General features: G+C 41.2%; 2 protein-coding genes across 3 annotated transcripts in view; one reads left to right on the top strand and one right to left on the bottom strand.

Annotated features, from left to right (window-relative positions):
• The first annotated feature begins 359 nt into the window (after positions 1-359).
• Positions 360-18134, top strand: LOC135502414 (sorbitol dehydrogenase-like). Its single transcript, XM_064795231.1, has 8 exons — positions 360-506; positions 4754-4787; positions 7446-7610; positions 11219-11378; positions 11982-12166; positions 12759-12934; positions 17153-17271; positions 17627-18134. The coding sequence occupies exons 1-8, from the start codon at positions 447-449 to the stop codon at positions 17832-17834; spliced, it is 1107 nt and encodes a 368-aa protein (XP_064651301.1). The 5' UTR covers positions 360-446; the 3' UTR covers positions 17835-18134.
• LOC135502413 (leucine-rich repeat neuronal protein 3-like) overlaps positions 18051-23357 on the bottom strand; it is a 90281-nt gene continuing 84974 nt past the window's right edge. For both annotated transcript variants that reach the window (XM_064795228.1, XM_064795230.1), the window contains one exon: positions 18051-22989. In XM_064795228.1, coding sequence (XP_064651298.1) covers positions 20527-22632 — 2106 coding nt within the window. In that variant the 5' untranslated portion in view covers positions 22633-22989 and the 3' untranslated portion in view covers positions 18051-20526. The remainder of the gene's footprint in view (positions 22990-23357) is intronic.

Raw genomic sequence — 23357 nt, 5'->3', positions numbered from 1 at the left:
CAATCGAAGTTTAGACTGCTCCGATGGCAGTGAAGGAAACATCAAAAAAGGACAAATCTCGGCTATTTCTGACATTTAGTAGTAGATGTACCCCAGTGCCACGGTACTAGACATGCATGCTAGTATCGTCCGTTTAGGGGTTTACTGTTAGATAAGTAGGCCTTGTGATATCAACGTAATCGAGCGATCACGATAGGCCTATCCGATCAAAAGATATTGAAGAGGTCACATAGCATAGTCTTCTACACCGATCAATAGATTGGTTCAAAGGCCTAGGACAAAAACAATATCAAATTATTTAGCCCGACGATAAGGCTTGACTTCGAAATGTTTGAATTCTACGCTTCTTTTTTGATTACACTTCATTTTGAAGCTATCTGCGGGTTGACCATTTGAAAGTTGACCTATCACGACCGATTGGAAAGTTCGTCTGCCGTCTGGATGCGATGGCTACTATGGATATGAATCTCGGCCTTGTCCTGCACGGACCCAAGGATATGCGCTTGGTAAGCAAACAGAAGGGTGCATTTTCTTGTCATGAATAGTCTTCTTGAGGCTCCGAGGGTTGATATTCAGACATTTCTGATTTAGCTTATTATCTACATGTTATTATGAAAATATATTTCCAGATAATTTCTTTGCAGAGAACTTGTGTGTGTGATGTTTCAGAAGCGATTTAAAAAAGACTCTGACGTAACATAATTATTCAATTAGCAGAGTTTAAGAGATGCAGATGAATTATTGATTTCATTTGACCAGTGGAGTTTTTAAAAAGATGTGGGAAAACATCCATGATTAGCAATGTTGATTCGGGCAATGCAAGAGTGTATAAATCATGTGACAAGCGTGTCTAGGCTATAGGCACCGACTTGAATATATAATTCAGGATAGCTCTGAAATCTTAGTCGGAAAATGCCGAAAGATCAGATTAATTCCGTAGATTTTAATTCTGTTATTGCCATAACCTATATCGCAGTCTGCTGTCCAGGTTTGCCCAAACGACTCCTGTACCTGCACTTTCGATGACGATTGTGGTATAGGACAACTTATGTAGATGCCATAGAGATGCGGTGGTGCTGTAGTGTCACAGGTCCCGAGCGGTCTAAACCTAAATAGTACTCTAAACTCACCGATCACAGACTGTTTCTGGATATGGAAGCCAAGCCCCTTAGATATTATGCGCATTTTCGTTGGATGCCATACAACATTGTTCAATCGGGATGTACAACGGGTGGGCGACAACAATTTATTTAAAAAAGTTTATGCCTTTTGCCTTTTCATCAATTTCATAGTAAGACAACAGGATGGTAGGCCCTTAAAGATTTCACTCTATCATCAATGCAATTTCTTTATTGAAGATTCGTTGTCAATAGACCTAGGCTGATAGACAGGGAGACTGATTAACCACACCATAACCACTGATAGAATTAATAAGTGGTTGGGTCACAAGTGATCAGTTCATTCCCAATGCCAACCACCGTCCATCAGCTTACCTCAACCTCAACACCAACAAGTTTGAGCCAATCAGTATGAAGGGAACGTGGCCTGTTCAATGCATATACTGGGGTCGGTCATGTCTCAAATTAATGGCTGATATTTATAAAAGACTAGTAAATGCTTTTACTTTAAACTTCATGTACATTTACACTGGTTCATGCCCATTTCGCCTTGTCTTTTTTCGCCTTTTCCCATTTTGCCTTTAAAAAATATACATTTCGCCTTCTCCTATTTCGCTTTTTCCAATTTTGCCTCTTCCCAATCCGCCTTATTCTATCTCGCCTTTGTCTCTTTTCGCCTTTTCATTTTTCGCCTTATGCTATTTTGCCTCTGTTTTATCTTGCCTTATCACAAGTTGCCTTATCCATTCTTGCCTTCGTCTCAGTTTGCCATTGTCTTAATCTGCCTTCTCCTATTTCACCTTGTCCTAATTTACCTCAGTCCTAATTCACCTTCATCCTTTCTCGCCTTTACCCGCCCCGCCTTTGTATTACTTCGCCTTCTTCCCATTTCGCCTTCTTCCTACTTTACAACAAACTTGGTGTCTTTACCCATGTTTGTCAAATCTTAGAGTTTTCCAAGTCTTTCATGGAAATATTTTGGCATAGTGTTTTGGCATTCTTTGATGAGTAAGACTTGTGACCTGGTACTATATAGGAGGGATGGGGGTGCTAAGTATTTTATTGATCATTCAAAGTGTGAGTGCTTCTGAAGTTCTTTATTATGGACTATGGTCAATAGGCCTACTCAAATCCAGCAATCTAGAAGATGTATTCCTTTGATCATTAGGGAATTATGAGGCCTTCTCACAGAACGAGTTAGCTCTCAAGAACGTCCCACGCAGTGTTCCCTTTAGATGGTTTTGGTATGTTTGATGTTCTTCATTCACAGCAATGCTATAACTTAGCATGAGATAATACAAGTCCCAAAGTTTTTTTGAACAGAATCATTAAACTACTCAAAACACTGCCCCCCCCCCTGCGAATAATAGACCCCTTGCTCTTAACGAAGGCGGATTGATAAAAGGCGAGGTGAGATATGGCGAAACGGGAGAAGGCAAAATGGGAAGAAGGCGAATTGACACAAAGGTCAATCAAGAAAAGGCAAGATGAGATAAGGCAGGATGGAACCAAGGCAGACGATGGCGAAATCGTAGAAGGCGAATTGAGAAAAGGTAAGTTAGGAGAAGGCTAAATGGGAGAAGGCAAAATTGGATAAGGCGAATAAGGTTAAGGCGGAATGGGCAGATACCTTTACACTAGCCATCTCTGTAGAAAACTGAAGTAAAAGCATTTACTAGTCTTTATAAATATCAGCCATTGAACCGGTCTTAGACCGTTGAATCTATAGAGAATACACGCATATTGTTCCGGAGATTATTTCTTTAATACACTATAGAAGACATTTCAAAATTTGGTATTTGTTGCAAATTCTGTTTAATCTAGAAAAACTTAGCCATTCTTCAACACGATGTATATCGGGTGGATAAAAAACGCGCCGAACTTCAGGGGTTAGTAAAATTTATTCCATGTATAGATCTGATATTTTTGTACTTATTCTGAGAATTTGGTCGAAAACAGTTGATATGTCTTTTATTTGACAGCCGACTGAAGAAGGCCCCTTAAACCTGTCAAAAATTGCAATGTCAAAACGGTCCATGAGACGCTGCTATGCCTGCAGATATTCAAGGTATATCCTGTCAAGTGATAAGAAGCACCGATCTAATTATTTTTGGATCTGATTATTTTCTAGACAAAAACAATTTGTGATCAAATAGGCCCCGGTAGTGGCTGCTTCTGCGCCATCACGTATAGGGCACAATGGTATTAGACCAAGTAATTGTGTATCACTGCGCCATCTATCAAAGGAAGAAGGTCACCGCCCGTAGTGACTGCTTTAGCGCCTTCAAGTGGGGCACAATGTTATTAGACTAAGTTATACGGAATACGGAATACGGAATACGGAGTTTATTACATTCTAATTGAAGATATTGACCTTGTAGGGCAGTTTAGATTCTACCATTTAAGAACCCGTTAGATACCCGCTGTTCCAACCACATTTAATCAGACCACAACCTTGCAACGTTATACTTATCATATTTAACCGAAGGGGGGATATCTGTTTTGGTTTTGCAGAGAATACACATTTTTTAACATAATATATCTGAATTTAGATTCCTTCCCAAGAAGAGTTCTACTCCAGTAATTTACCGTCAATATACCATACATTGCTCTCAATAATGTCCTGTCATGCATAAACCTATCACTGCGCCATCTATCATAGGAAGAAGAAACGGCGTACTAGTGGATTAGCAGTAAATACCCGGGGTATTTTTCGTTTTGCGGTAATTATTGATGAAATCCTGGGGGTGATTACGATGCTTACAATTAGTAAAAATGTGTTCCAATGCAGCTTTAAACGGTCGATGTTAACGTCAGCGTCTCTATATTGGTAGCGTCTCTACATTGTAGGTATGATTACTCTAGACTCGCCGATCTAAGATCGTTTCAATATGCAATATTATGCGCATAGTCGTTCGCCCGGTCGTTCGATGCCATGCAACATTGTTCAATTGGGAATGAACAATAGGAACATTGTTCAATTGGGAATGGACAATGGGTGGGCGACACCAATATTTGTCAAATGGTAATGCAGCTCGCCTTTGCATCTATTTCATATTAAGGGTTCAGAAGGCGGGCCCTATAATAATTTCACTTTGATAATCAATGCGATATCTTTTATTGAAGATTCGATGCCAACAGACCTAGGCTAATAGACAAGGAAATTGATCGCCCACACAGTAACCACTAATCATAATGTAATGGTTAGGTCACATAGGTGATCACTTCATTCCTAATACCAGGACCTGAAAACCGACAAGTTTGAGTCTATCAGTATGAAGAAAGCTTGGCCGGTTCAACAATGCACGGTATACTGAATGTGTTTTCAATACACATGCTTCAGATTAATGAACCGGGCTTAGATCGGTGAGTGTAGAATATGTGACCCGTCACAGCAAAACCAGGCGCATGTCGCTCTGAGCTTGGCAGGTTGAGACAGATTGTTTGTTAATTTCTCTATTGTCTGACTTTTGTGAAATATGAACACATCAATTTCTTCCATTATCTGCTGGTGTCATTTCGGCTCATCATCTGTACGACATGCGCATGGTTTTGCTGTGAGGGGTCACATATATATTTCATGAAAATCTAAATGTGCTCATTGGTATACCACCTTCTTCTCTTATTTCTTCAAGGAACATGTCCCAATCAGTGATGTCGGGGAAAATGGTGAGAATCTTCTAAATAATAATGTACAGAACAACTTCCCCATTGTGGACACCCGTAGAAATGAGCATTGGTGTCCGTGATAGAGAGGTGTCCTTATTGGGGGAGGATATGCCATTGGTCGTCCAGTGCTACAGTGTAGGGATATTACAGTATAAGCGGGGTCGTGTGCACGTTTAGTATGGGTCGTGAATCCACCCTGAGTGAATCCATCCTGTATATTCCATCTATAGGTGGTTGAATTTATGATTTATTTCAAATAATATAGAAACTTGATAATATTCACATGCACATTCGAGCTTAATTCATTATAAGGCATTATTAATATTTCTACTGGAGGCAATTTTAAATGAGCTGGGTGCTTAATTAAGCAACCATCCCTTGGATTGTGATTGTATGAAAAACTACCAGGGCGAATTTTTTTTTTAAAACTTGCATGGGTGGAACAAAAGAGCTCGTTATCTCACAAACGAAGCAAATATCAATATATTGCCTTGAATAAAAGTTTTTGCAAATCATTTGATCCACCTTTCCTGAAACTTGCATGGCGATAGAATTGATATTATGCGAGCTACGAGCTAACACGTAAAAAAAACAATGGAGCTCATCAGTTATATAACTGAAAAAAATCACACCCACATGCACAACTTCAATATTGAATTGAATTGAAATTAACATTTATAAACCGCAAAATGCAAAAAATTGCTCTAATACCTGAAAACAGTCTTGGCCTTTGGAATATTCAATTTACGCTTTGTTTGTTTCATAGTTTGTCGAAGTGGAATGATGTATACCGGGTGTCTCGTAAAAAAGGTAATCCGGGCGAAATGGGTTGATATTTTTAAACCATTCAATATACAGCTTTTGACTTTGCAGCACAGTAAAGTAGAAGCAATTAGCTTTGTGTTGACACCATTTTGACGTCCATGTAGTCACGCATGACTGAGCACCATTGTCTTTAAAATGACAGGGCGAAATGAAGTTGTTCCAAGTTTGGAAATTCCATGCAGTTGTCTTTACACATGGTTCATTGTGAATGGTTCATGAATTTAAGAGTGTTATGCCATAACTGGGAGGGGTATTTTCAGGCGCTTATGATGGGCACAGGATGGTGCTCCAGCACATCACCTTCGCGCAGTTCAGGAAACCTTGACGGCCAGAATGAACCGCCCAATGAAGTGGCCTACAAGGTCACCAGATTTGACTCCCTGTGATTTTTTTCTCGGGGGGGGGGGGGGTACCTGAAGAACAAGGTTTATGAGACTCCAGTTCAAGGTCTAGCAGAAGTAAGAGCTCGCATAATTCGGGAGGTCGATGAGATGAGGGAAAATCCAGAGATGGTGACCCGGTCTGTTCAAAATATGTGTCGACGTTGTCAAATGAATCCAAAGGGAGCTTTTAAATTATAAAAATGTTGAATTCATGTGGAATAAAATTTATCTGAAAGAAAGAGATGTGTTGTTGATCATCAAACATGCTTTCATTTAATGTGGCTTAATGTCAAGCTTGAATATCCCTACTTGACACAAGGTGATTCCTGCATGTCTTTTTCAAGACCATGGTGTTCACTCATGCATAACAGGTTGGACTTCGCAATGGCATCAACACAAAGCTCATAGCTTCTACTTTACTGTGCTGCAATGAGAGAAGTTGTAGAAAGCATGGTTTAAAAATATCAACCCATTTTGCTAGGATTACCTTTTCTATGAGACACCCTGTATAGAGAATAGGGTCCAAAGCAGAATCCTTGTGGTACACCACAAGATAGCTTGATTAGGGCTGAAGATTTTATGCCATTTATCTAAATGTGTTGAACTCTGTCAGTCAAATATGATTCAAACCACTTTAGTGCCGTGCCACTGATGCTCACAAGCTTTTCCAGCCGCTCCATGAGGATCATGTGATCAATCGTGTCGAATGCGACACTCAAATCGAGTAAGACATTGAGAATTGCAGGTCACCTTTCATCCACCATCATCCTGATATCGTTCTACACTCTCAGTAGGGCAGTTTCCGTGCTGTGATGAGGTTTATATATTCTGATGAAGGATACAATACTGGTTGTTTGTGTCCATGTGCTTCGTCAGGCGGGATGCAATGATCCGTTCCAATACCTTGGATAAGAACGATGAATTGCTCACAGGGCGATAGTTTTGCAGGCACTCTGGGTCAAGTTGTGGCTTCTTTAGCAACGGTGTCACGGAGCGTAGAGGCAAAGACGCAAAAACAGAAATCGGCGACATCGCCTGACATCTGACATGTCAAATTTCCGCGTGAAATTTTCAGGAAAACCCCTATCCATGTGGTATTAAAATGCAAAGCGCGGACCACGCGTGCGTTTATTTACATCACATGACCAGCAATCGTGTATTGAAAATAACATCAACCCACAAATCACGTCCACAATTCTCACTTCCGTCATCCATAAATGACACTTCCGTCTACAATTCCCGGCTATATGATTGGTTGATTGCTTTTGCCAAATATACCCACACCACAATTCAGCTTTATTCCGCGGCATTATTCCGGCGATCCGAGGTTATGAGTGGCTGATAAGGGTCATCATAATGTTGAATTTTGCCCTGGGCATAAATCTGAATTCTGTCCACTCGCGCTAACCATACCCATCAGCTAAAAAAACCCTGGCTTTACTTATTGCAGAGGTTGAAGTGGCAATTGCATCAGTCGGAATTTGTGGCTCCGATATCAAGTACTGGTTGCATGGAAAATGTGGACGATACGTTGTCAAAGAGCCGATGACCATGGGTCACGAGTCTAGCGGGATGATCACAAAAGTTGGACCAGGGGTGAAAGGTATAAAAATAGGTGAGTATGTCTATTGTATTTTGGCAATTAGCTAGTCAGATGGTTCGGCCACAGGCGGCGCTTTCGAAATGGCGCTTTCTGCTTATTGTTTGTGCGCAATCTGTTGCCGGATTTTATAACTAGCTGCAGTGCTGGTGTACGCGCTTGGTGGATTTTCGATGGTGCGGCATTGGTTCGCGAATCAAGATTGGTGGTCCATTTTCAGGTGGTGTACGTGCGGCTTGAGTCAAATATATTTTGTTTTAATTGTTTCTGTCATTAATGAGTTACATTTTTGGGTAACATTTTGCACTGTGTAGCACTGAACTCCTCACCTTCAAGATTACATTTCCCGTCGGAAGTACATCTGATTTCAGTTAAATTTATTCATGTCTCCTAACCCGTTGACAAATTTTCGGAAGAAGGCCAGTATGGCTTTGTTCGCCTGGACAGAAGGTCCAGTTTTTCTTATCTTGTTTAATGATTATATTATTGTAAGATTTAAGTAACTTTAGGAAAACAGCTTTATTGAACCACTACACTAATCTTTACGCACCACTACTAGTATACGTCACACTTTACACTTTACACTTTACCATACACTTTACGTCATATCACGTCAGATCTCATCTCTTCGATCCAAAATATCATTTATGTCATTCAAATGGATAGTCATAGTGCGTATTAATAAGCTGAGCAGAATATTTTCGTTTCTTTTTTTTCGTTCGTTGGATAAGCCTCACTCACTCGTACGCTCGGTACGGATCGTATAAAAATACTTGCCTTGATAACCCTGTGATACGACAGTAAAACAAAGCAGTCTAGATTTAGGTGTGAGTGGGCTTTGAGACGATAGACCGTGTATATTTTGCTAGGCCTGAATTCTTGTAGATGTAAGTAAAGGGCAAAATAACGTAATGACAAAATCATGGCAAGGTGTGTCTTATATCGTTGCCATTTAACCGAAACAATGATAACTTAATTTAGACTTAATTCAATTCTCCATTAAGCGTGTCACGACGGCTCGTATCGGTGTGAAGACCAGCATGGAGCTTTCTATGATCACATCTGTGCATTGTTATATGCTTCATGTTCCGATAGAATAAAGAAGCCTCCTTTCCAAAGAGCATGTACACACGGTGGATAACCGTATCAGTTTAGCGAACAAAAGTACGGTTCAACGAACTTCCGCCTATGCACTGACGGCGTGAGTTGACGACGCTGACGACGTGATTTGAAAATCAGTATATGAAATAAAATATGGAAGATATGAATAAATCTTTGCGATTTCGATTACATGAACATCCTATCCAAAATCGTCAATAAGGTTCTATATGAAACAGAACAAAAATGTAAGCAAAAAACGATTTGAACAAGCCTATCGGCTTCAGGTTCACAATTGGATTGGTTAGACCACAGGCATGAAACTAAGGTACTGTTTTATAGCTAGATATACCTTTGGCACATCACCATCGCCAATTGCCATTTGCCAGGTATTGAACTAACCCATGAAAAAGCTCGAGGTCACAAGACATACAAAACAGTGGACGAACCAGAAAATGTGAATCCAGCGAGATTTCATCATGAAAATTGTCAACAAATGCTCTTTGACGGGCTTGATCTTGCAAAAGATTGGATACATAATTTAAAACATGGGGATGACGAAGGTATATTTGTCATTAAAAATAAAAGCGATCTCACTGACCAAAACGCTACCGTAGTCGTTTCAATATTCAGCTTTTTCAGCCCTTCGATTCAAATTTGACCGCCTTGAAAACTTAGAAGGCGGTCCGCACTTATTTTCTTCATTCCCGCATAACTGTTCAACAGTCAACGTCCAACGACAATCCCACTCGACAAATAGTAATATTAATTAATGTCAAATACATTAAAAAAACCTTTTATTTTATTTTAAAAGCAGTTATCGAGTAAACGGACATCACCCAAAATATCCACCAAATAAACGGACAAATGACCACAAAAACACCTTTTCTAAAAAAAACCTGCGATTTAAAAAAAGTAAATCTGACGGGAGACAAAACTGCATACAAATTTAGCTAGGCTATGAAAAATAATACGACTTGTAGTGATTGATTTCAAGGAGAAAATCGACGAAGAAAAACATTTAGAGGCAAAAATAAGGATCACAATATTGTGAACCAATAGTTGAATTTTACTTAAACTTCCAACAACAAGTTGTTCTCCGAGCAACGGTTCATAATAAGCTCGAAGCATGAGTGTGCGACAGAGCGGAGAGACGTTTAGGTCCAAATGGACGCTCAATCAGCACACGCACACTGGCGAGAATCTTTACAAATGTGCGACAAGACCTACAAGCATAAAGTGAACTCTTTGGGAGGGTGTATGAGATAGTGCTCGACGAGACCGTGCATTTCCGTCGACGTTTTCTTGAAAAGTAACATTGCTCCTGAAAAGGAGTAAAATATTTGGCTAATTGAATGCAATTCCCGTGCCACGAAGGCAAAAACGATCAACTATTGGTAGTAAGGTTACATTTTAGATTGGGAATTATGACCGTATGCAGGGCAAAATTTCGAGTGAAATGCGAGAAATAATTTTCACTCGTTGGACCATACAACCCGTACACTTTCAGTGCGTTACATTGCTTAACCAGTGTACAGTAGTATCGCTAAACACTGTACATTTTCATGAAGTTAAGATATTTTGCGCTGTATCTCAGCATTGCGAAATGCATATTACTTGCTATTTCGTCGTCGGTCTGTACTATTGGCATTGTAGTACAAGATAGCCCTGCAAGAATGGCGTCAATTACAGAGGCTTCGCCATAAAACGATGTCTTTGAAGATCATCAAATTTTCACCTTTCAACGTGAATATTAGCTTCGTTTCTCTAAGTTACATCCACATGGGCATACTGATGTAAACTACAACGACCGACGATGCATGAATAATTAGTGGAACTGGATTAAAATTTAAATTTAAGGAACTTACCGAAAAATTTAAAAATACGTTCTACCTGGAAAATCATGGCAAAACGGAAATTCGTTGAACCGTACATATTGGTTGCTTAACCGATACAGTTATCCATCATAGTACAGAACCCTACTCTCACTTGACGAGCTGGCTGTGCTCCTTTTTAGAATTGCTCTCTTTCACAACCTGTGAGGTCATCTAGCGCGTCTGTGCGCCTGATTTAAATTATATCAAAACTGTTTATTACAGTGAGGCAAGAAAAGGTGGATCTATAGATAAGGTTAAAACAAATCAAGCAATCAAGCAAATACTGTATGCTTATTTTTAAAAAAAGATCATGTACAAGTAGCCATATCAAAAGCTGGAAGAACCGAACCCACCCGAACACCACTTCGGTTATCTTCGTGATGTTCGTTAAAATAAATGCACACTGAAAGGCTGTATCGACTCCCGTATCTCGAAAAGAGAATGATGTTCTCGATCGAGTTTTATTTTCTCGAAACCTGTGTCTGCTCGCCAGAATAGTATGATGGCTGGCTGCTTAATCCAGTGATTAAAAAAAACCCCACAAGCTCGGATGATACTTTTGACAATCGAATACATTATTTTCAAATTACATGTAAAATTGCAGCAGCATAACAAGACTTGCTATTAACGGTGATCTTTACCCTCCAGGTGACCGTGTTGCTATCGAACCAGGGGTCCCATGTCGTATGTGTCAACTCTGCAAGACGGGCAAGTACAATGTCTGCCCGTCAGTCCGTTTTTGTGCAACGCCACCTATACACGGTAATCTCTCCAGACGTTATGTCCACGCCGCAGACTTTTGCCACAAGTAAGATTTTTTTGCAACCTCCTTCCTCGGGTTTAGTGCATCCCCCACTTTCGGTACGCTATCAACCCCTAGTCGCGTCTAAAAAAATAAAACATTCTTGATTGGCTATTGATGATATTAGTGACGTCACATGAGAGCACGTGCCTTTTAAATATCATCATATGATGAGGACAAACATGACAACCTCATTTTTGTACCTTGGTCATATGAAACTCAATCCAAGCCGTTCATGCGTTGCATTATCACTGTTGAACTTGTTCATATATCATCGTCACGCAGGTAATAAACTAATTTGAATCATGTTTCATAACACTAACTGATGAATGACAACGTATTTAGCATTTGTTGCATGATAGTAGTGAATCAACTGTAAAAAAATACTTTTCCAAAATTAGGCATTTGGAAAATTTCTTTTTAAACTGTACAAAATTCTGTTTGATGTACAAAAGTACTTTACGTAACTTTAACATGAAAAGTTGCAATTTTTATGATCCCCATCCCCCGCCCTCCCACACACACACACTTCTTTGTGGAAAGCCTCAGCTGACCAACGCCTTTCTGAGAATATCGTTTTGTCACTTTATCAGATCTCACTTTTTTCAGAATTCCAGATCACGTAACAATGGATGAGGCGGCTATGTTAGAACCTCTGTCTGTAGCCGTGTACAGCTGTGAACGAGGCTCCGTCACCCTAGGGTCGAGGGTTGTCATTTTCGGCGCCGGTCCAGTCGGCTTATTGTGCCACCTGGTGGCGAAGGTCAACGGTGCAATCCAAACAACAATTATAGGTATATCAGACTGAAGTTGACTTCTCATTCTCTGCTACCGTTATTTTCGATTACTAAATGTTTTTTAACTAAATTACTTACACCGACTCTCACTGCGTAGTGCGGTATTAAGGGGCGCGTCAGATTGGCCCCCCCCTGCTCACGTTACAGAGGTATCGTTCAAGTTCCTACTGAGCCCAGAGTCTTACAAATAAAAAAGACTTTGAAAAACTCTGCTGAGCCTAAATTAAATCTCACAGCTAAAGGCTAAAAATCAGTCTGTCAATAACAAAGTCGGTAAATACATGTGACAAAGGAGTTATGGTAACCCTGACCTCTTTAAACTGTCCGAGGTTCGGTAATATCAGAGTCATTCAAATAAATTTATTTGAAAGATTCTGGTAATATTAAGTGAAAATCGGAAATTAGAATGATCGGGAATAATGAACCTTTGTGGTTTTACCAGTGACGGTATAAGCAGTCTGGTATAAGGAAAAAAGAATATGAAACTAAAAATCAACAGGTGATTTCGCAATTGTGTCATCTGATGCTAACCCGGATGCAACACTCGGCACTAATGACCATTTCTTCATTCTTCCATTTCCATTTCAAGATATTGATGAATCAAGACTGCTCTTTGCGGAGAAACTCGGGGTGGACCATGTGATCCGAGCAAACAATTATGACGTCACAGAACTAACGAAAATAATTTTGGCTACGACCGGTTGCCGGCCAGATGTATCTTTGGAATGCAGTGGTGCTGATTCAAGCTTGAACTGTGCTCTTCAGGTAAGTCACGAGTCAGGATACCATTTTCCATGACCAGCAACAATATTTTTAGGGCTATTGCAAGAGGAGGGGGAGGGGGGGGGGGGGGAGGGGCGGCAAATGCCACCAAGGGTCACCAAAAAACCGTTTTTTAGTGGTTCGCATCAGTGCCGGTATGTTCGTTTCCGGGGTTCGTTTCTACTGCTTTGTAGTCCCGTGTATGCATCTGCATGAACAAATTAGTTCTCATGTTTGTAATGTCCAAAAAGACAATGCTATTCTGCCTAGATTCCTCAGATTAATCTCAGCTTGATTGGCCACTAGCATCAGCTGGATAAACACATCTATTTGCCCATTTTGTTCCCTACACCGCCAAGGTATAGCGTATTAATACAGTCAATCAGCGTAATCAGGTTCGGGAAAATGCATTATTTCAAATGCCTCCCGCTGCTGATCATACAATGGAGTCACTTGCAGTAGGAAGGCAAACTATAAGACTGCCAGCGAACAGGTAAGGATACTAGTCTGAACGTTTTAGCAAATCGTCATTGAGTTTAATAATATAATCCCAGCACAGAGGACAAGGACTAGACTTCTTCCAATATTCGATGATGGGCCTTTTTGCAAGTCAAGCGTAGTGGGCACTTAACCGTTCTCACCGTTCTTAATCAGCTTCTCCTTTCATTCGATCTCACCTGTCCCACGTCATCAGACATCATCTCCTTCAATGGACACATCTGTCCTCAGACCAACACCCTCTCTGATGCTGTCCTCCAGCTCCGTCACCTATAGAATGTCCACACCCACTTTCACAACTCCTGTCCTGTAACAACTCCTGTCCCATTAAGTCATAATAAAAACTTTAGCCCCTGCCCACAATTCCAACCAACCCTTCAGTCTTTTTTAAAGACTACTTGTTTATGCAGATTTTGGCGGATGTTTAGACTGGTTCAAAATCGCGATGGGCCTGATTTTGCACCGTGAGGCGTTCTTTGGGTATTGTCCGCTGAAACAGTCGGCTTCAGAAGTTCGGTTTTTCAATAAATCTAACTCTGGGACCCAAGAGGATTTTTACATTTCAATTACCACACTAGTAGTTAAGAAATAGTCTTTATGTGTTTGTGTACATTGACTTTATGCAGTGATTTTGACATTTTCTGCTCTGCAGAGCATATTTCTGGATTGCTATTTTGATGAAATCTTCATGTTTCCCCTCCCCAAACCCCAAAACGCTCTTTTTATCTGATGAAAAAATGCTTCATTGTTTTTACTTGATATGCAAATGTGTGACCTAAAAAACAATGTGGGAATCAGATTAGCAGTTTTCACACAGTGGTCCAAAAGGAAGTGGGCATTTGCTTTCTAATTTCTGAGCCAACTGTGACTACCCGATGATCAAAATCCTAAGATCCGAGCATAAGTTGCGGAGCGCCTCGCATTCCGAAAGCGAGGACTGAGCACAAAGGGGTATAGATATCTGCGAAATCATCTCGCAGAGGTGTCTTTAACCCTTTATTTATAGAAACCGAACATTTGTTTTATAACTTCGTGTCATCTAAGACCATGCCAACAACAAAACCAAATGAAATTCAATTTTAAATACCTCTGCCAAGTGATCTCTGACTATTGCCTCTGTATTCTCTGAGATCTTATTTCAAAATCCCTCAGCCGCATCCAACAAAAACCGGCTCTCTACCGGCGTATTTTTCATAGTTTATACATGTGTAGTTGATGCCTGCTAGTATGTAACCGAGAGTCCGTAAAATGATCAAATAAGCAGATGACAAATAAAGTTTTTGACACTTACTGGAGCCTATCGGACAGGTTTTCCAAAGATGCCCTGATCCGAATGCACAAGCTAAATAAGATAATTACCAGACCAGCAACTATAGGGACCGTGAAGCAATGGTGCTGGTTTTCTTCTCCACACGGAATCTAGGGACGTAAAATGGTTAATTGTAAAAGCCGAAATGAAATGACCGGAATGGCCGAAATCATCGAAACGGCCGAAATATGTGACGATACAGAGTGCTGACAGCTGCGGCGAAATAATCAATGTGGTTGTGAATTTAAGACCTAATCTAATTAATCGCTATACCTTTGTTCATGCCATTAAGCGGTTGACCACAACATGTACAATGACCATGTCAACTGTGGCATTGGCAAAACATTATTCCTTCACAAGTCACACCGTAATTTTGACTGTCAAATTGTCAAAATAAGTCATTAAAGGGACTCTTAGTGCTTTTTTTTGTGTCACCGGCAGTTCGACCGTTCCTAGTCTAGATGGCGCCAACACTCTCCAAAGCGCGGTGTAGGATGGATTATGGATTAAAGGTTGTTGAACTATCCTGTGCCACAAAATGTATGCCCTTAGAGTCCCTTTAACTAATAATGACACCCAGGGTCATTTTGGCAAAGGTACATTGTAACGAAATGCCATGAAAATTGGAAAAAAGTCTTCAGTTTCATGCTTTTCATGCTATTTCTTGCCATGCATCGTATGTAGCCGTGGCGCGGTGCATGGGATGAACAAAGGTACAGAGATTAATTTTTGGCGGTTGAAACCATTATATTATGTCTATATTTCACAACAGCATCGATTATATCCCCCGCAGCCCTCTGTATTGACACATATTTCGGACGTTTCGATGATTTCGACCATTTCATTTCGGCTTTATAAGTTACCACGTAAAACCCCGGAACACCAGATGCTCGGAACCTGGACTTGCCTCGTCACGCTTGGAGTTAGGGATCATTATCATCTTCTCCGGACGATGACTTAGTCCAAGAAATGTTTCGTGGACATGCATCCACGCAAGGAGGATACCGCGGTGACGTCACGGCTTTTCCAAGATGGCGCTGCATATTGTAAACAAACTCGATGAGACAAGACCACTAATGAATATTCATAGGTTGGAGGGTCGAGGCCTATCAATTAGACGAGTGCATGTTTTTTACTCTCAAGTACATATTTGGAGAGGTATTGAAAAAATATTTGTTGTGGCAAGTCTACAGATATAAAGAAATTATTTGATGAAAAAATTAATTTCGAATTTTGCTAATTGGGTAATAGGGGGCGTGTTTTGAGTTTTTTCTGCCAGTTGGCTGAAAAGAGTGGAAATATCAAAGTCTGTCTAATTTGTCAATCACCATTTTATTTTTCACCATTTACTTGCCCGACTGTCCGGAATAACATAATCTAAATTTCAGATTCACAACACCACGCGTTCTTTGACGCGTCGCGGTCAAACATTGACAATTTAACTGCTAAAAGGCTTAAAAAATCAATTGTGGTCTTGTCTCCGATCCACGGCCAAGGAAAAATCAAGTCATCAAAAAAGTTAGATTTTTCGCATCAAATCAGAGTTATCAGTACTTTTCTGCTATGAAATAAGTCTTCAGACAATAAGCTATCATTTGAATAATGAAAAGTGCTGTTTTGATGGGGAAAAATAGGGTTTTTTAAACCAAATAGCCGGCACCGATCTTCCAAAATTAGCGATGGTTTCAAAACAGTCTCCCAGATATTGGGCAATCTCTTCATTATCATAATGGGATTTGGAGGCATGTTTACAGATTTTACAAGTTCGAGACCTGTAATACCTAAAACTCGCATAGATCCCCATAGATCCCCTCTATTTGTCGAGTTAGCGCCCCTGTAAGATCATGCATTTTCGGACACTAGAACGAAATCTTCCTGCGGATATCGCGGTTTCGGTGATGATTTAAGGAGAAATTGACTGTTCTTAGAGTTGTATGGGACAGAAATGAGTTCATACTTCATGAATACATGAATATATTATGATATGGGCGGGCTTCTAAGTCAAAACAATAATAAACTCAACTTCATCTCTACCGTGTATCGCGTAGTCCATTGCCTAGTGTATTTCGTAGTGTATTTTAGCGGAGACATTATTTCCCATTATTTCCGCACTTTGGCCACGGCAAACGTCTTTTTTATTCGTGGAAGTTAATCTGCTCTGTAAATTTTATTATACACAGGAAGAATCCATACTAGGTATTGCAATATTTCATGTCTATTGGTGTTTTTGTGTACAGGAGCGCACCAGACAGTGAGACGTGGAGATGTGTTCAGTGCTGGTGCTGTCAGTAGACTGAATCTGATTGGCCATAGCGATCACTAATATGGGTCGGGATCACGTGATGTGACGTCACCGCGGTATCCTCCTTGGCATCCACGTGGACTGAAGACATAATATACCATCTTTCATCCAGGTCACCGAATCTGGCGGCAGCGTGATCATGGTTGGACGGGGGTCTCTTGAACCCAAAGTATCTGTCAACGTCCTATGCCGTGAGATTGACATCAAGGGCATATTCAGATATGCCAACAGGTAAGTCGCTCCGAGGGGACAGAAAGGGGAGAATAAGCGAGGCACTCTTATTTCATACAACTATTATAAATGTAATGCTTTGCATGGTTATTTATTCCAGGAACCATTTATGGCTATAATCATGCCAGCATTGACACACTAGAGTGTTCAGGCAACCAAACGTTACTGGATGGGGATTGTTGCACCTGCACTCTAAATTTCTGGACTTTGCCAGCCAAATACCTTTGGGTCCCACGCACGGGTAGCGCTAAATCGGCCACTGCCTTCAGTGAGCCTGTGCGGCGTGGATGTACCTTTTACTGAAAACAATCAATGCCAACTATTATTCCTATTTCACGCATCACCTTTGTTTCAGCTATCCGAAGGCCCTCTCCCTGGTCTCGTCCGGCAGGATCGATCTCCGACCGCTTATCACCCACCATTTCTGTTTGGAAGAAAGCATCCGGGCATTTGAGACGGCCATATCACGTGACGAAATGGCCATCAAGGTCATGATTCACTGTGATCAAAATGCACATATTGGCCTCAGTGAAGGAAAGGCAGAGCATCCCTCTACTGCTTAAAAACCAGTTGGTGGCCTATTAATCCTTTAGACATATGTATGAAGGCTCCGGATCCCTTCAATTAGAATACCGATTTAAAATAGACAGCACTGTACATCGACGATTGTTGGATATCTCTGGCAGCAAGTATAGTTTAATCCATTTTTGCTGGCAGGAAGATTGCGAGTCTGAATGAGTCACGAGGTTGGTCGTGTAACTAATAGATGGAGAGTAAAATGGGTCTTTTACGTGACTTTATTTCATGCATATTCAAACAAACTAAACTGTGTTTTTTACAAAGTGTTGTGGATAGGAAAATATCTTAGTCTACATCCAAGTTTTATTTACATATTTATTTATATTCTGTGCTTGTTTCGCTGAGCTGCTTTGACATTCCCCTTTCGCGGTTCAAGGTCGCCACAACCAGGTTTCGTGCTGGACAGAATTAAGACATATATGCGATGGCTGAAGATGAGTAGTACCTGGACCTTTTGTTGAACTGCGCCTCCTTCTCCAAAATGGTTCCCTTAATTCTCATCCTCTGGCAGACGAATAGTTCATTTCTCAGATGAATAACGACAAATCATACACTCTTAAAGGTGAACTGACAGTTTTAACCATTTTTTTAGATTGATACAATGGAAAAAGTTGATTTCACAATTCATGCCAGCCGCCAAGCATGAAGTGTCACCCGGGAATGATGACGTCATACCCAATGCCAACTCGGTGTCTGCGGTTCATTTTATCAGTCCGCCGCTGAACCCACCACCAAATAATGTTGGGACCTTCTCACAATCACCATCCGCGGAGCCCACTTGGCAACCAGCATAAGAAATCGACGAAAACAGCTCTAGTACCCGTGCTATTGACCAGCAAATAACATTCTAGCCATATCTATTTACGTTCAATGCCATTTTGACATTATACCAGCACCAATACCATTAGAAATCTTTTTAAAAATACGCAGTAGACCAAGGGGAGGAGGGGGGGGGGATTCGGCACAGGTAGCTGTACTGCAGTACCAACGAATCCAGTCAACATTTTTTTAACCTATCACTAATTTCAACAGACATAAACCATCTTAATTTTGACCAACAACAAGTGCGAAACCGACATAAAGTCCGAAAACAATTTCCCCAAGTTGGAACTGGTGGTTTTCAGTCTAAGCTGTGCCAAAATTGTTTATCTTTACCACTGTATTTCAAGACTTTGTCTTTACTAATTAAAGACTACAGAAATATTCCTTTTAAACTTATCATAATTTGTGCGTACTATACCCACAGTGCACTGCGGGGAGTAAATAGGTCCAATCGACGGACAAAGCTACGTGCGTGATGCAGCTAACGTGTACGGTGTGGCCGTAAATCCTGAATAGTTCCGACGACATTCCGGAAATTCTCGAATGGTTCCGAAATTACGGCGAGGATGATGTCAGATAAATTAATGACCGAATATTCACTTATTGGACTTGAATCCCTCCCCCTCTGATTGTTTATGATAGATCGCTTATATGCACTTGATTCCTTTTATACAATCATGCAACTTTTGAAAAATTGCACCAGATTGAATTTGTTAGATGTCAGATGTTGCTCAGTATGACCCATCCTACTCATTTGCGCAGTCATGTTCTCCAGGTGATGCCCATTCTTTCCAGAGTTTTACTGAACTCTATGTACAGGGGCGTAGCCAGCTTTTTGGTATGGGGGGGGGGGGGGGTTTTCGAAATTCATCCGCCAATATCACGATCAAAAGCATATTCATAATTATATACTGGGGAGGGGGTCATTTGCCCTGCCCCCCCCCCCCGCTCCCTACTCCCCTGATAGCAACGTGTATTGCGTTCTCCAGGTTTGGTCATAGGAATCATATCATTGTTCATAAGGACAACAATTCACTTGTCCGAGCTCTTCTTCCGTTCTGCTGTATCCTCGTGGCAAGACGTGCTGGACCGCCGATACGAATCTCTATAAAACGCCCATTTCAAAACGTGTCCATTCTGTAATCAGTAATAGCAAAAATACTCCGGAACTATAACACCTGACAAGGAATAGTCACTAGGCCCACCTTAATGGTGAATATTCATGAACCTAGCAAAAGCCTATTATAGAGCAAGCCTATCAGTCATACCTCGAAGTTGAGGTCTAGGCCTAGGCTGGTCAGTGTTGATTACAACAGCCTTCTTACGTCTTATTTCATACATAAGCAGATCATAACTGTAAGTCATAGTGAATATTAATTGACTGGTTCGGGGTGGAGTTATCTGGTTGATGGGCTATAGTCCAAATTCAGCACTCCGTAATTCGTCACGAAAAGTGGCATACCATGCCAATCATAATATCTGTATGCATGTAGCAAAAGTATAAGCGAGTTCCTATGTGTTTTTGGCACAGGGCAATTATATCGTCAGACTCGAATCCAACACAGCTCGTGCAACTCGATCGCACCACCCGTGGATCAAACTTTCTAGATCGCTACCGCAAATAAGAGGCGCTATGTGCTACATCAAAAATCACAAATGTGTTTTTTGACTGCATGATACATTGCTTTCAATTCGCGTTAAAGGAATTAGGCGTTCCATGTTGTAATTTTGCCAGTGACGCACTTCACTGCAAAGATTCTTTCATCACAGCTGGAAGGCAGGAGATTCCATTGACAGCCGCCGACACTTTCGCTTTATGAATTGGACTCGTGACCCTTGCTTCAGGTGCTTCAATTATGCTTCAGGTGTGACTGAGGCAGCAAAGGCAGACGTGCCCCGTATCTCTGCGATGTCATCTTCATCAAACACTTGAGCGGCCAGATTCTCATACGTCATGGGTGTGATGTCAGAAAAGCTGTCAACACTTGCCAGGAACATTTGGGACAGGTTATCGCCATAAAGTTCCTTCATTCGTTGCTGGTTCCGCTTGTGTCTTAGATATGCTAAGAGGACAATTAAAGCGATGGCAACAAGACTCACGGTCCCCCCGACCCCTACACCTAATACATACGGCCTGATATTTAAAATCCCGGCAGTGATGGAACCGTATGACTTCGTTTCAACTTGTTGACAACGTTCGTGTTTTTCGTGTCCCGGATGTAACATAGCAATGCACATAAAGTATCTGGTGTTCGGTTTCAAACCTGTGATAGTGTAACTGCGCATGTACGGAGCCAATTTGACCGTGGCGCAGGTTTGGTTGTTACTTTTTGGTAATTTGCATAGTATCTCGTATTGGTTGTAATTGGATGTTCCATTCCACGTCACTGCTATGCTATCTGGCTTGGTGTTGAGAATGATAAGCGCAGCCTTCATCTGTTTTACCAAGACTCGCATATGCCTGGCAACTTGGCCTCTTGGATTGGACGAAACACAAGAATACAGACCAGTGTCTTCTTCGAACGCAGCAGACGATACCAAGGTGCCCGACTCTAGCACCCTCAGATGGCGGATCTCCGAATTATTTGCGTATAAAACTCCATGCGGTGTCTGCCACAAGATGGCGGGAGTGGGAACCCCGTAGCTACGACAGTCTAGGGAGAACTCCTCCCCATGGACAACATGGATTGACTTTTCAAACAATGGCAGGATTTGAGGTTTGCAGGTTTTGGGAAATTGCCTTTCTTGTTTGTAGAGATGTTTATTTTTTAAGGACGGCGGGCTTGAGCAAACGATGTGTTCTAATTGCAAAATGGTTATTTTGCTCCTGACGTACACATCATCCAAAACCCAGTGAATTGAGCAAGAACAGTCAACAGGATTGCCATGAAAACTGACTGAAGTGAGGGAGGGAAGAGCCTCGATCATTCTGTACTCCACGGTCCGGAGAGCATTGCCATGGAGATCCAGTGTCCGAAGTTTGAGCGTCCTCGAGAATGCCTCGGGACTTATGTACACGAGTTTCTTATTGTTGTGCAGTTCTAATACCTCCAAGTAAGGCATCTCTGTGACACTGTTCCTTTCAACCAATAGAAGGTCATCCTGATAATTAATGCGAAGACAAGTCACGTTTATCCGAAACAGAGTTCTGGGTGTCAATCGACGGAAATGGTTCCCACTTAAATCAATAAGTTTCATCTGCTTGAAAATTTGCATAGCTGTTGTAGGGATGGTTTTAATGTGATTATTGTTCAGAAAAAGTGTCTTCAGATCTATGAGGCCTGCAAAGGAGTCCTGGTCTAATGTGTGAAAGTCGTTTCCATGCAACGACAGTGTTTTCAACCTTTTTAAGTTCTTAAAAACCCCATCCGAAAGTTCATGGATGTTGTTGTTGGAAAGATCTAGCAGTTCAAGCCTTTCCAGCACAGAGAACCACAAAGGGTTGATTTGGGAGAGGCGGTTGGCAGACATGTTTAAATGCTTAAGATAACTCAAGTGCGTAAAACCTCGCGCGTGAATCACCTCAATCCTGTTCGAGGCGAGGGAGAGAACCTGCAACTCTGACGTCGCAGTGAAGGCGTCTGCTGGGACATAATCCAACAGATTGGAATCCAAGTTTAGCTCCTTTAGAAAGTCGCCATTTACTTGAAAATTTGACAAAGTGTTAATTTTGTTGTGGGACAAATCTAAGTAGGCTAAATTCCTGATACCGAGCAGCCCTGTTATGTCTAAAAATGACGCATATCCATTTCCTGAAAGGATGAATGCAGATTGACGCCGCAAGGTGGCGTTTATTGGCAACGAGTTAAATCCAATGAATCCGCAGTCCAGCGTATAGAGTGTTCGGTTAATGGAGGGAAACAACCTCTCACTGCAATTGCAGGAAAAATAACACTGCCGGGAAGCGGCCACGTATGCGCACAAGATCGAAGCAAACAAAATAAACAGAAGATATTCCATGATGACGTAACCTCACATGATGCAACTCGCAGTTTCTCGCTGAATCTCTCTGAATGTTCAGTTCCTCTTTCAATTCAAACCACCTATCGAATTCACAAACTTCAGCAGTTGAGATATCTTGTTTCAAATATTCTGCTTGCTTTTTGTCGGATCTTTAGCAGAAAGACTTTTGCTGCGACTGTCCGCTGACATGTTATACAGTTTCAAAGTCACCATCACTGTCAGACGGTCCTTAAGAGCTCCATGAGAACGAGGATTAGTCGTCACGTGATGATACCAATTAAATGAATGGATGCTGCCGATTGATGTTCTTAATCATTGAATTGGTTGTCGATAGTTCAAAGGTTTAGACTTCCACTGCAAAGAGAAAGAACAAGAGACATGAGTATCTGGGAGTAGAAAATGTGATTGCAGTGTCAGGGCAGTGATCGTTGTCAGAGATTATCTTTCATTGAAGACATCCGGCTCTCCGCACCGGCATCAATACGTTATAGTTAGAATCATGTCAATATTGGTTCCCAATTGCGTATTCTCTTAACTATAAACACACTACATCAGTTGGCTATTAGGAATCAATCTAAATGGGAAGGCAGTCAGAAGATCACCCGGCTTTTTCTTTGGGGCAACTGGCATGCGCAGTGATTCGCCAATGCTTCCAATCAGCGCAATGCGTTACTGCGCACCAGTAGTGCCGGAGATCTGCACAACGGAACATGTATACACTA

The sequence above is a fragment of the Lineus longissimus genome, chromosome 18 (assembly GCF_910592395.1).
Source record: "Lineus longissimus chromosome 18, tnLinLong1.2, whole genome shotgun sequence".
NCBI lineage: Eukaryota > Metazoa > Nemertea > Pilidiophora > Heteronemertea > Lineidae > Lineus > Lineus longissimus.
This window is presented reverse-complemented; position numbering and strand designations above follow the sequence as displayed.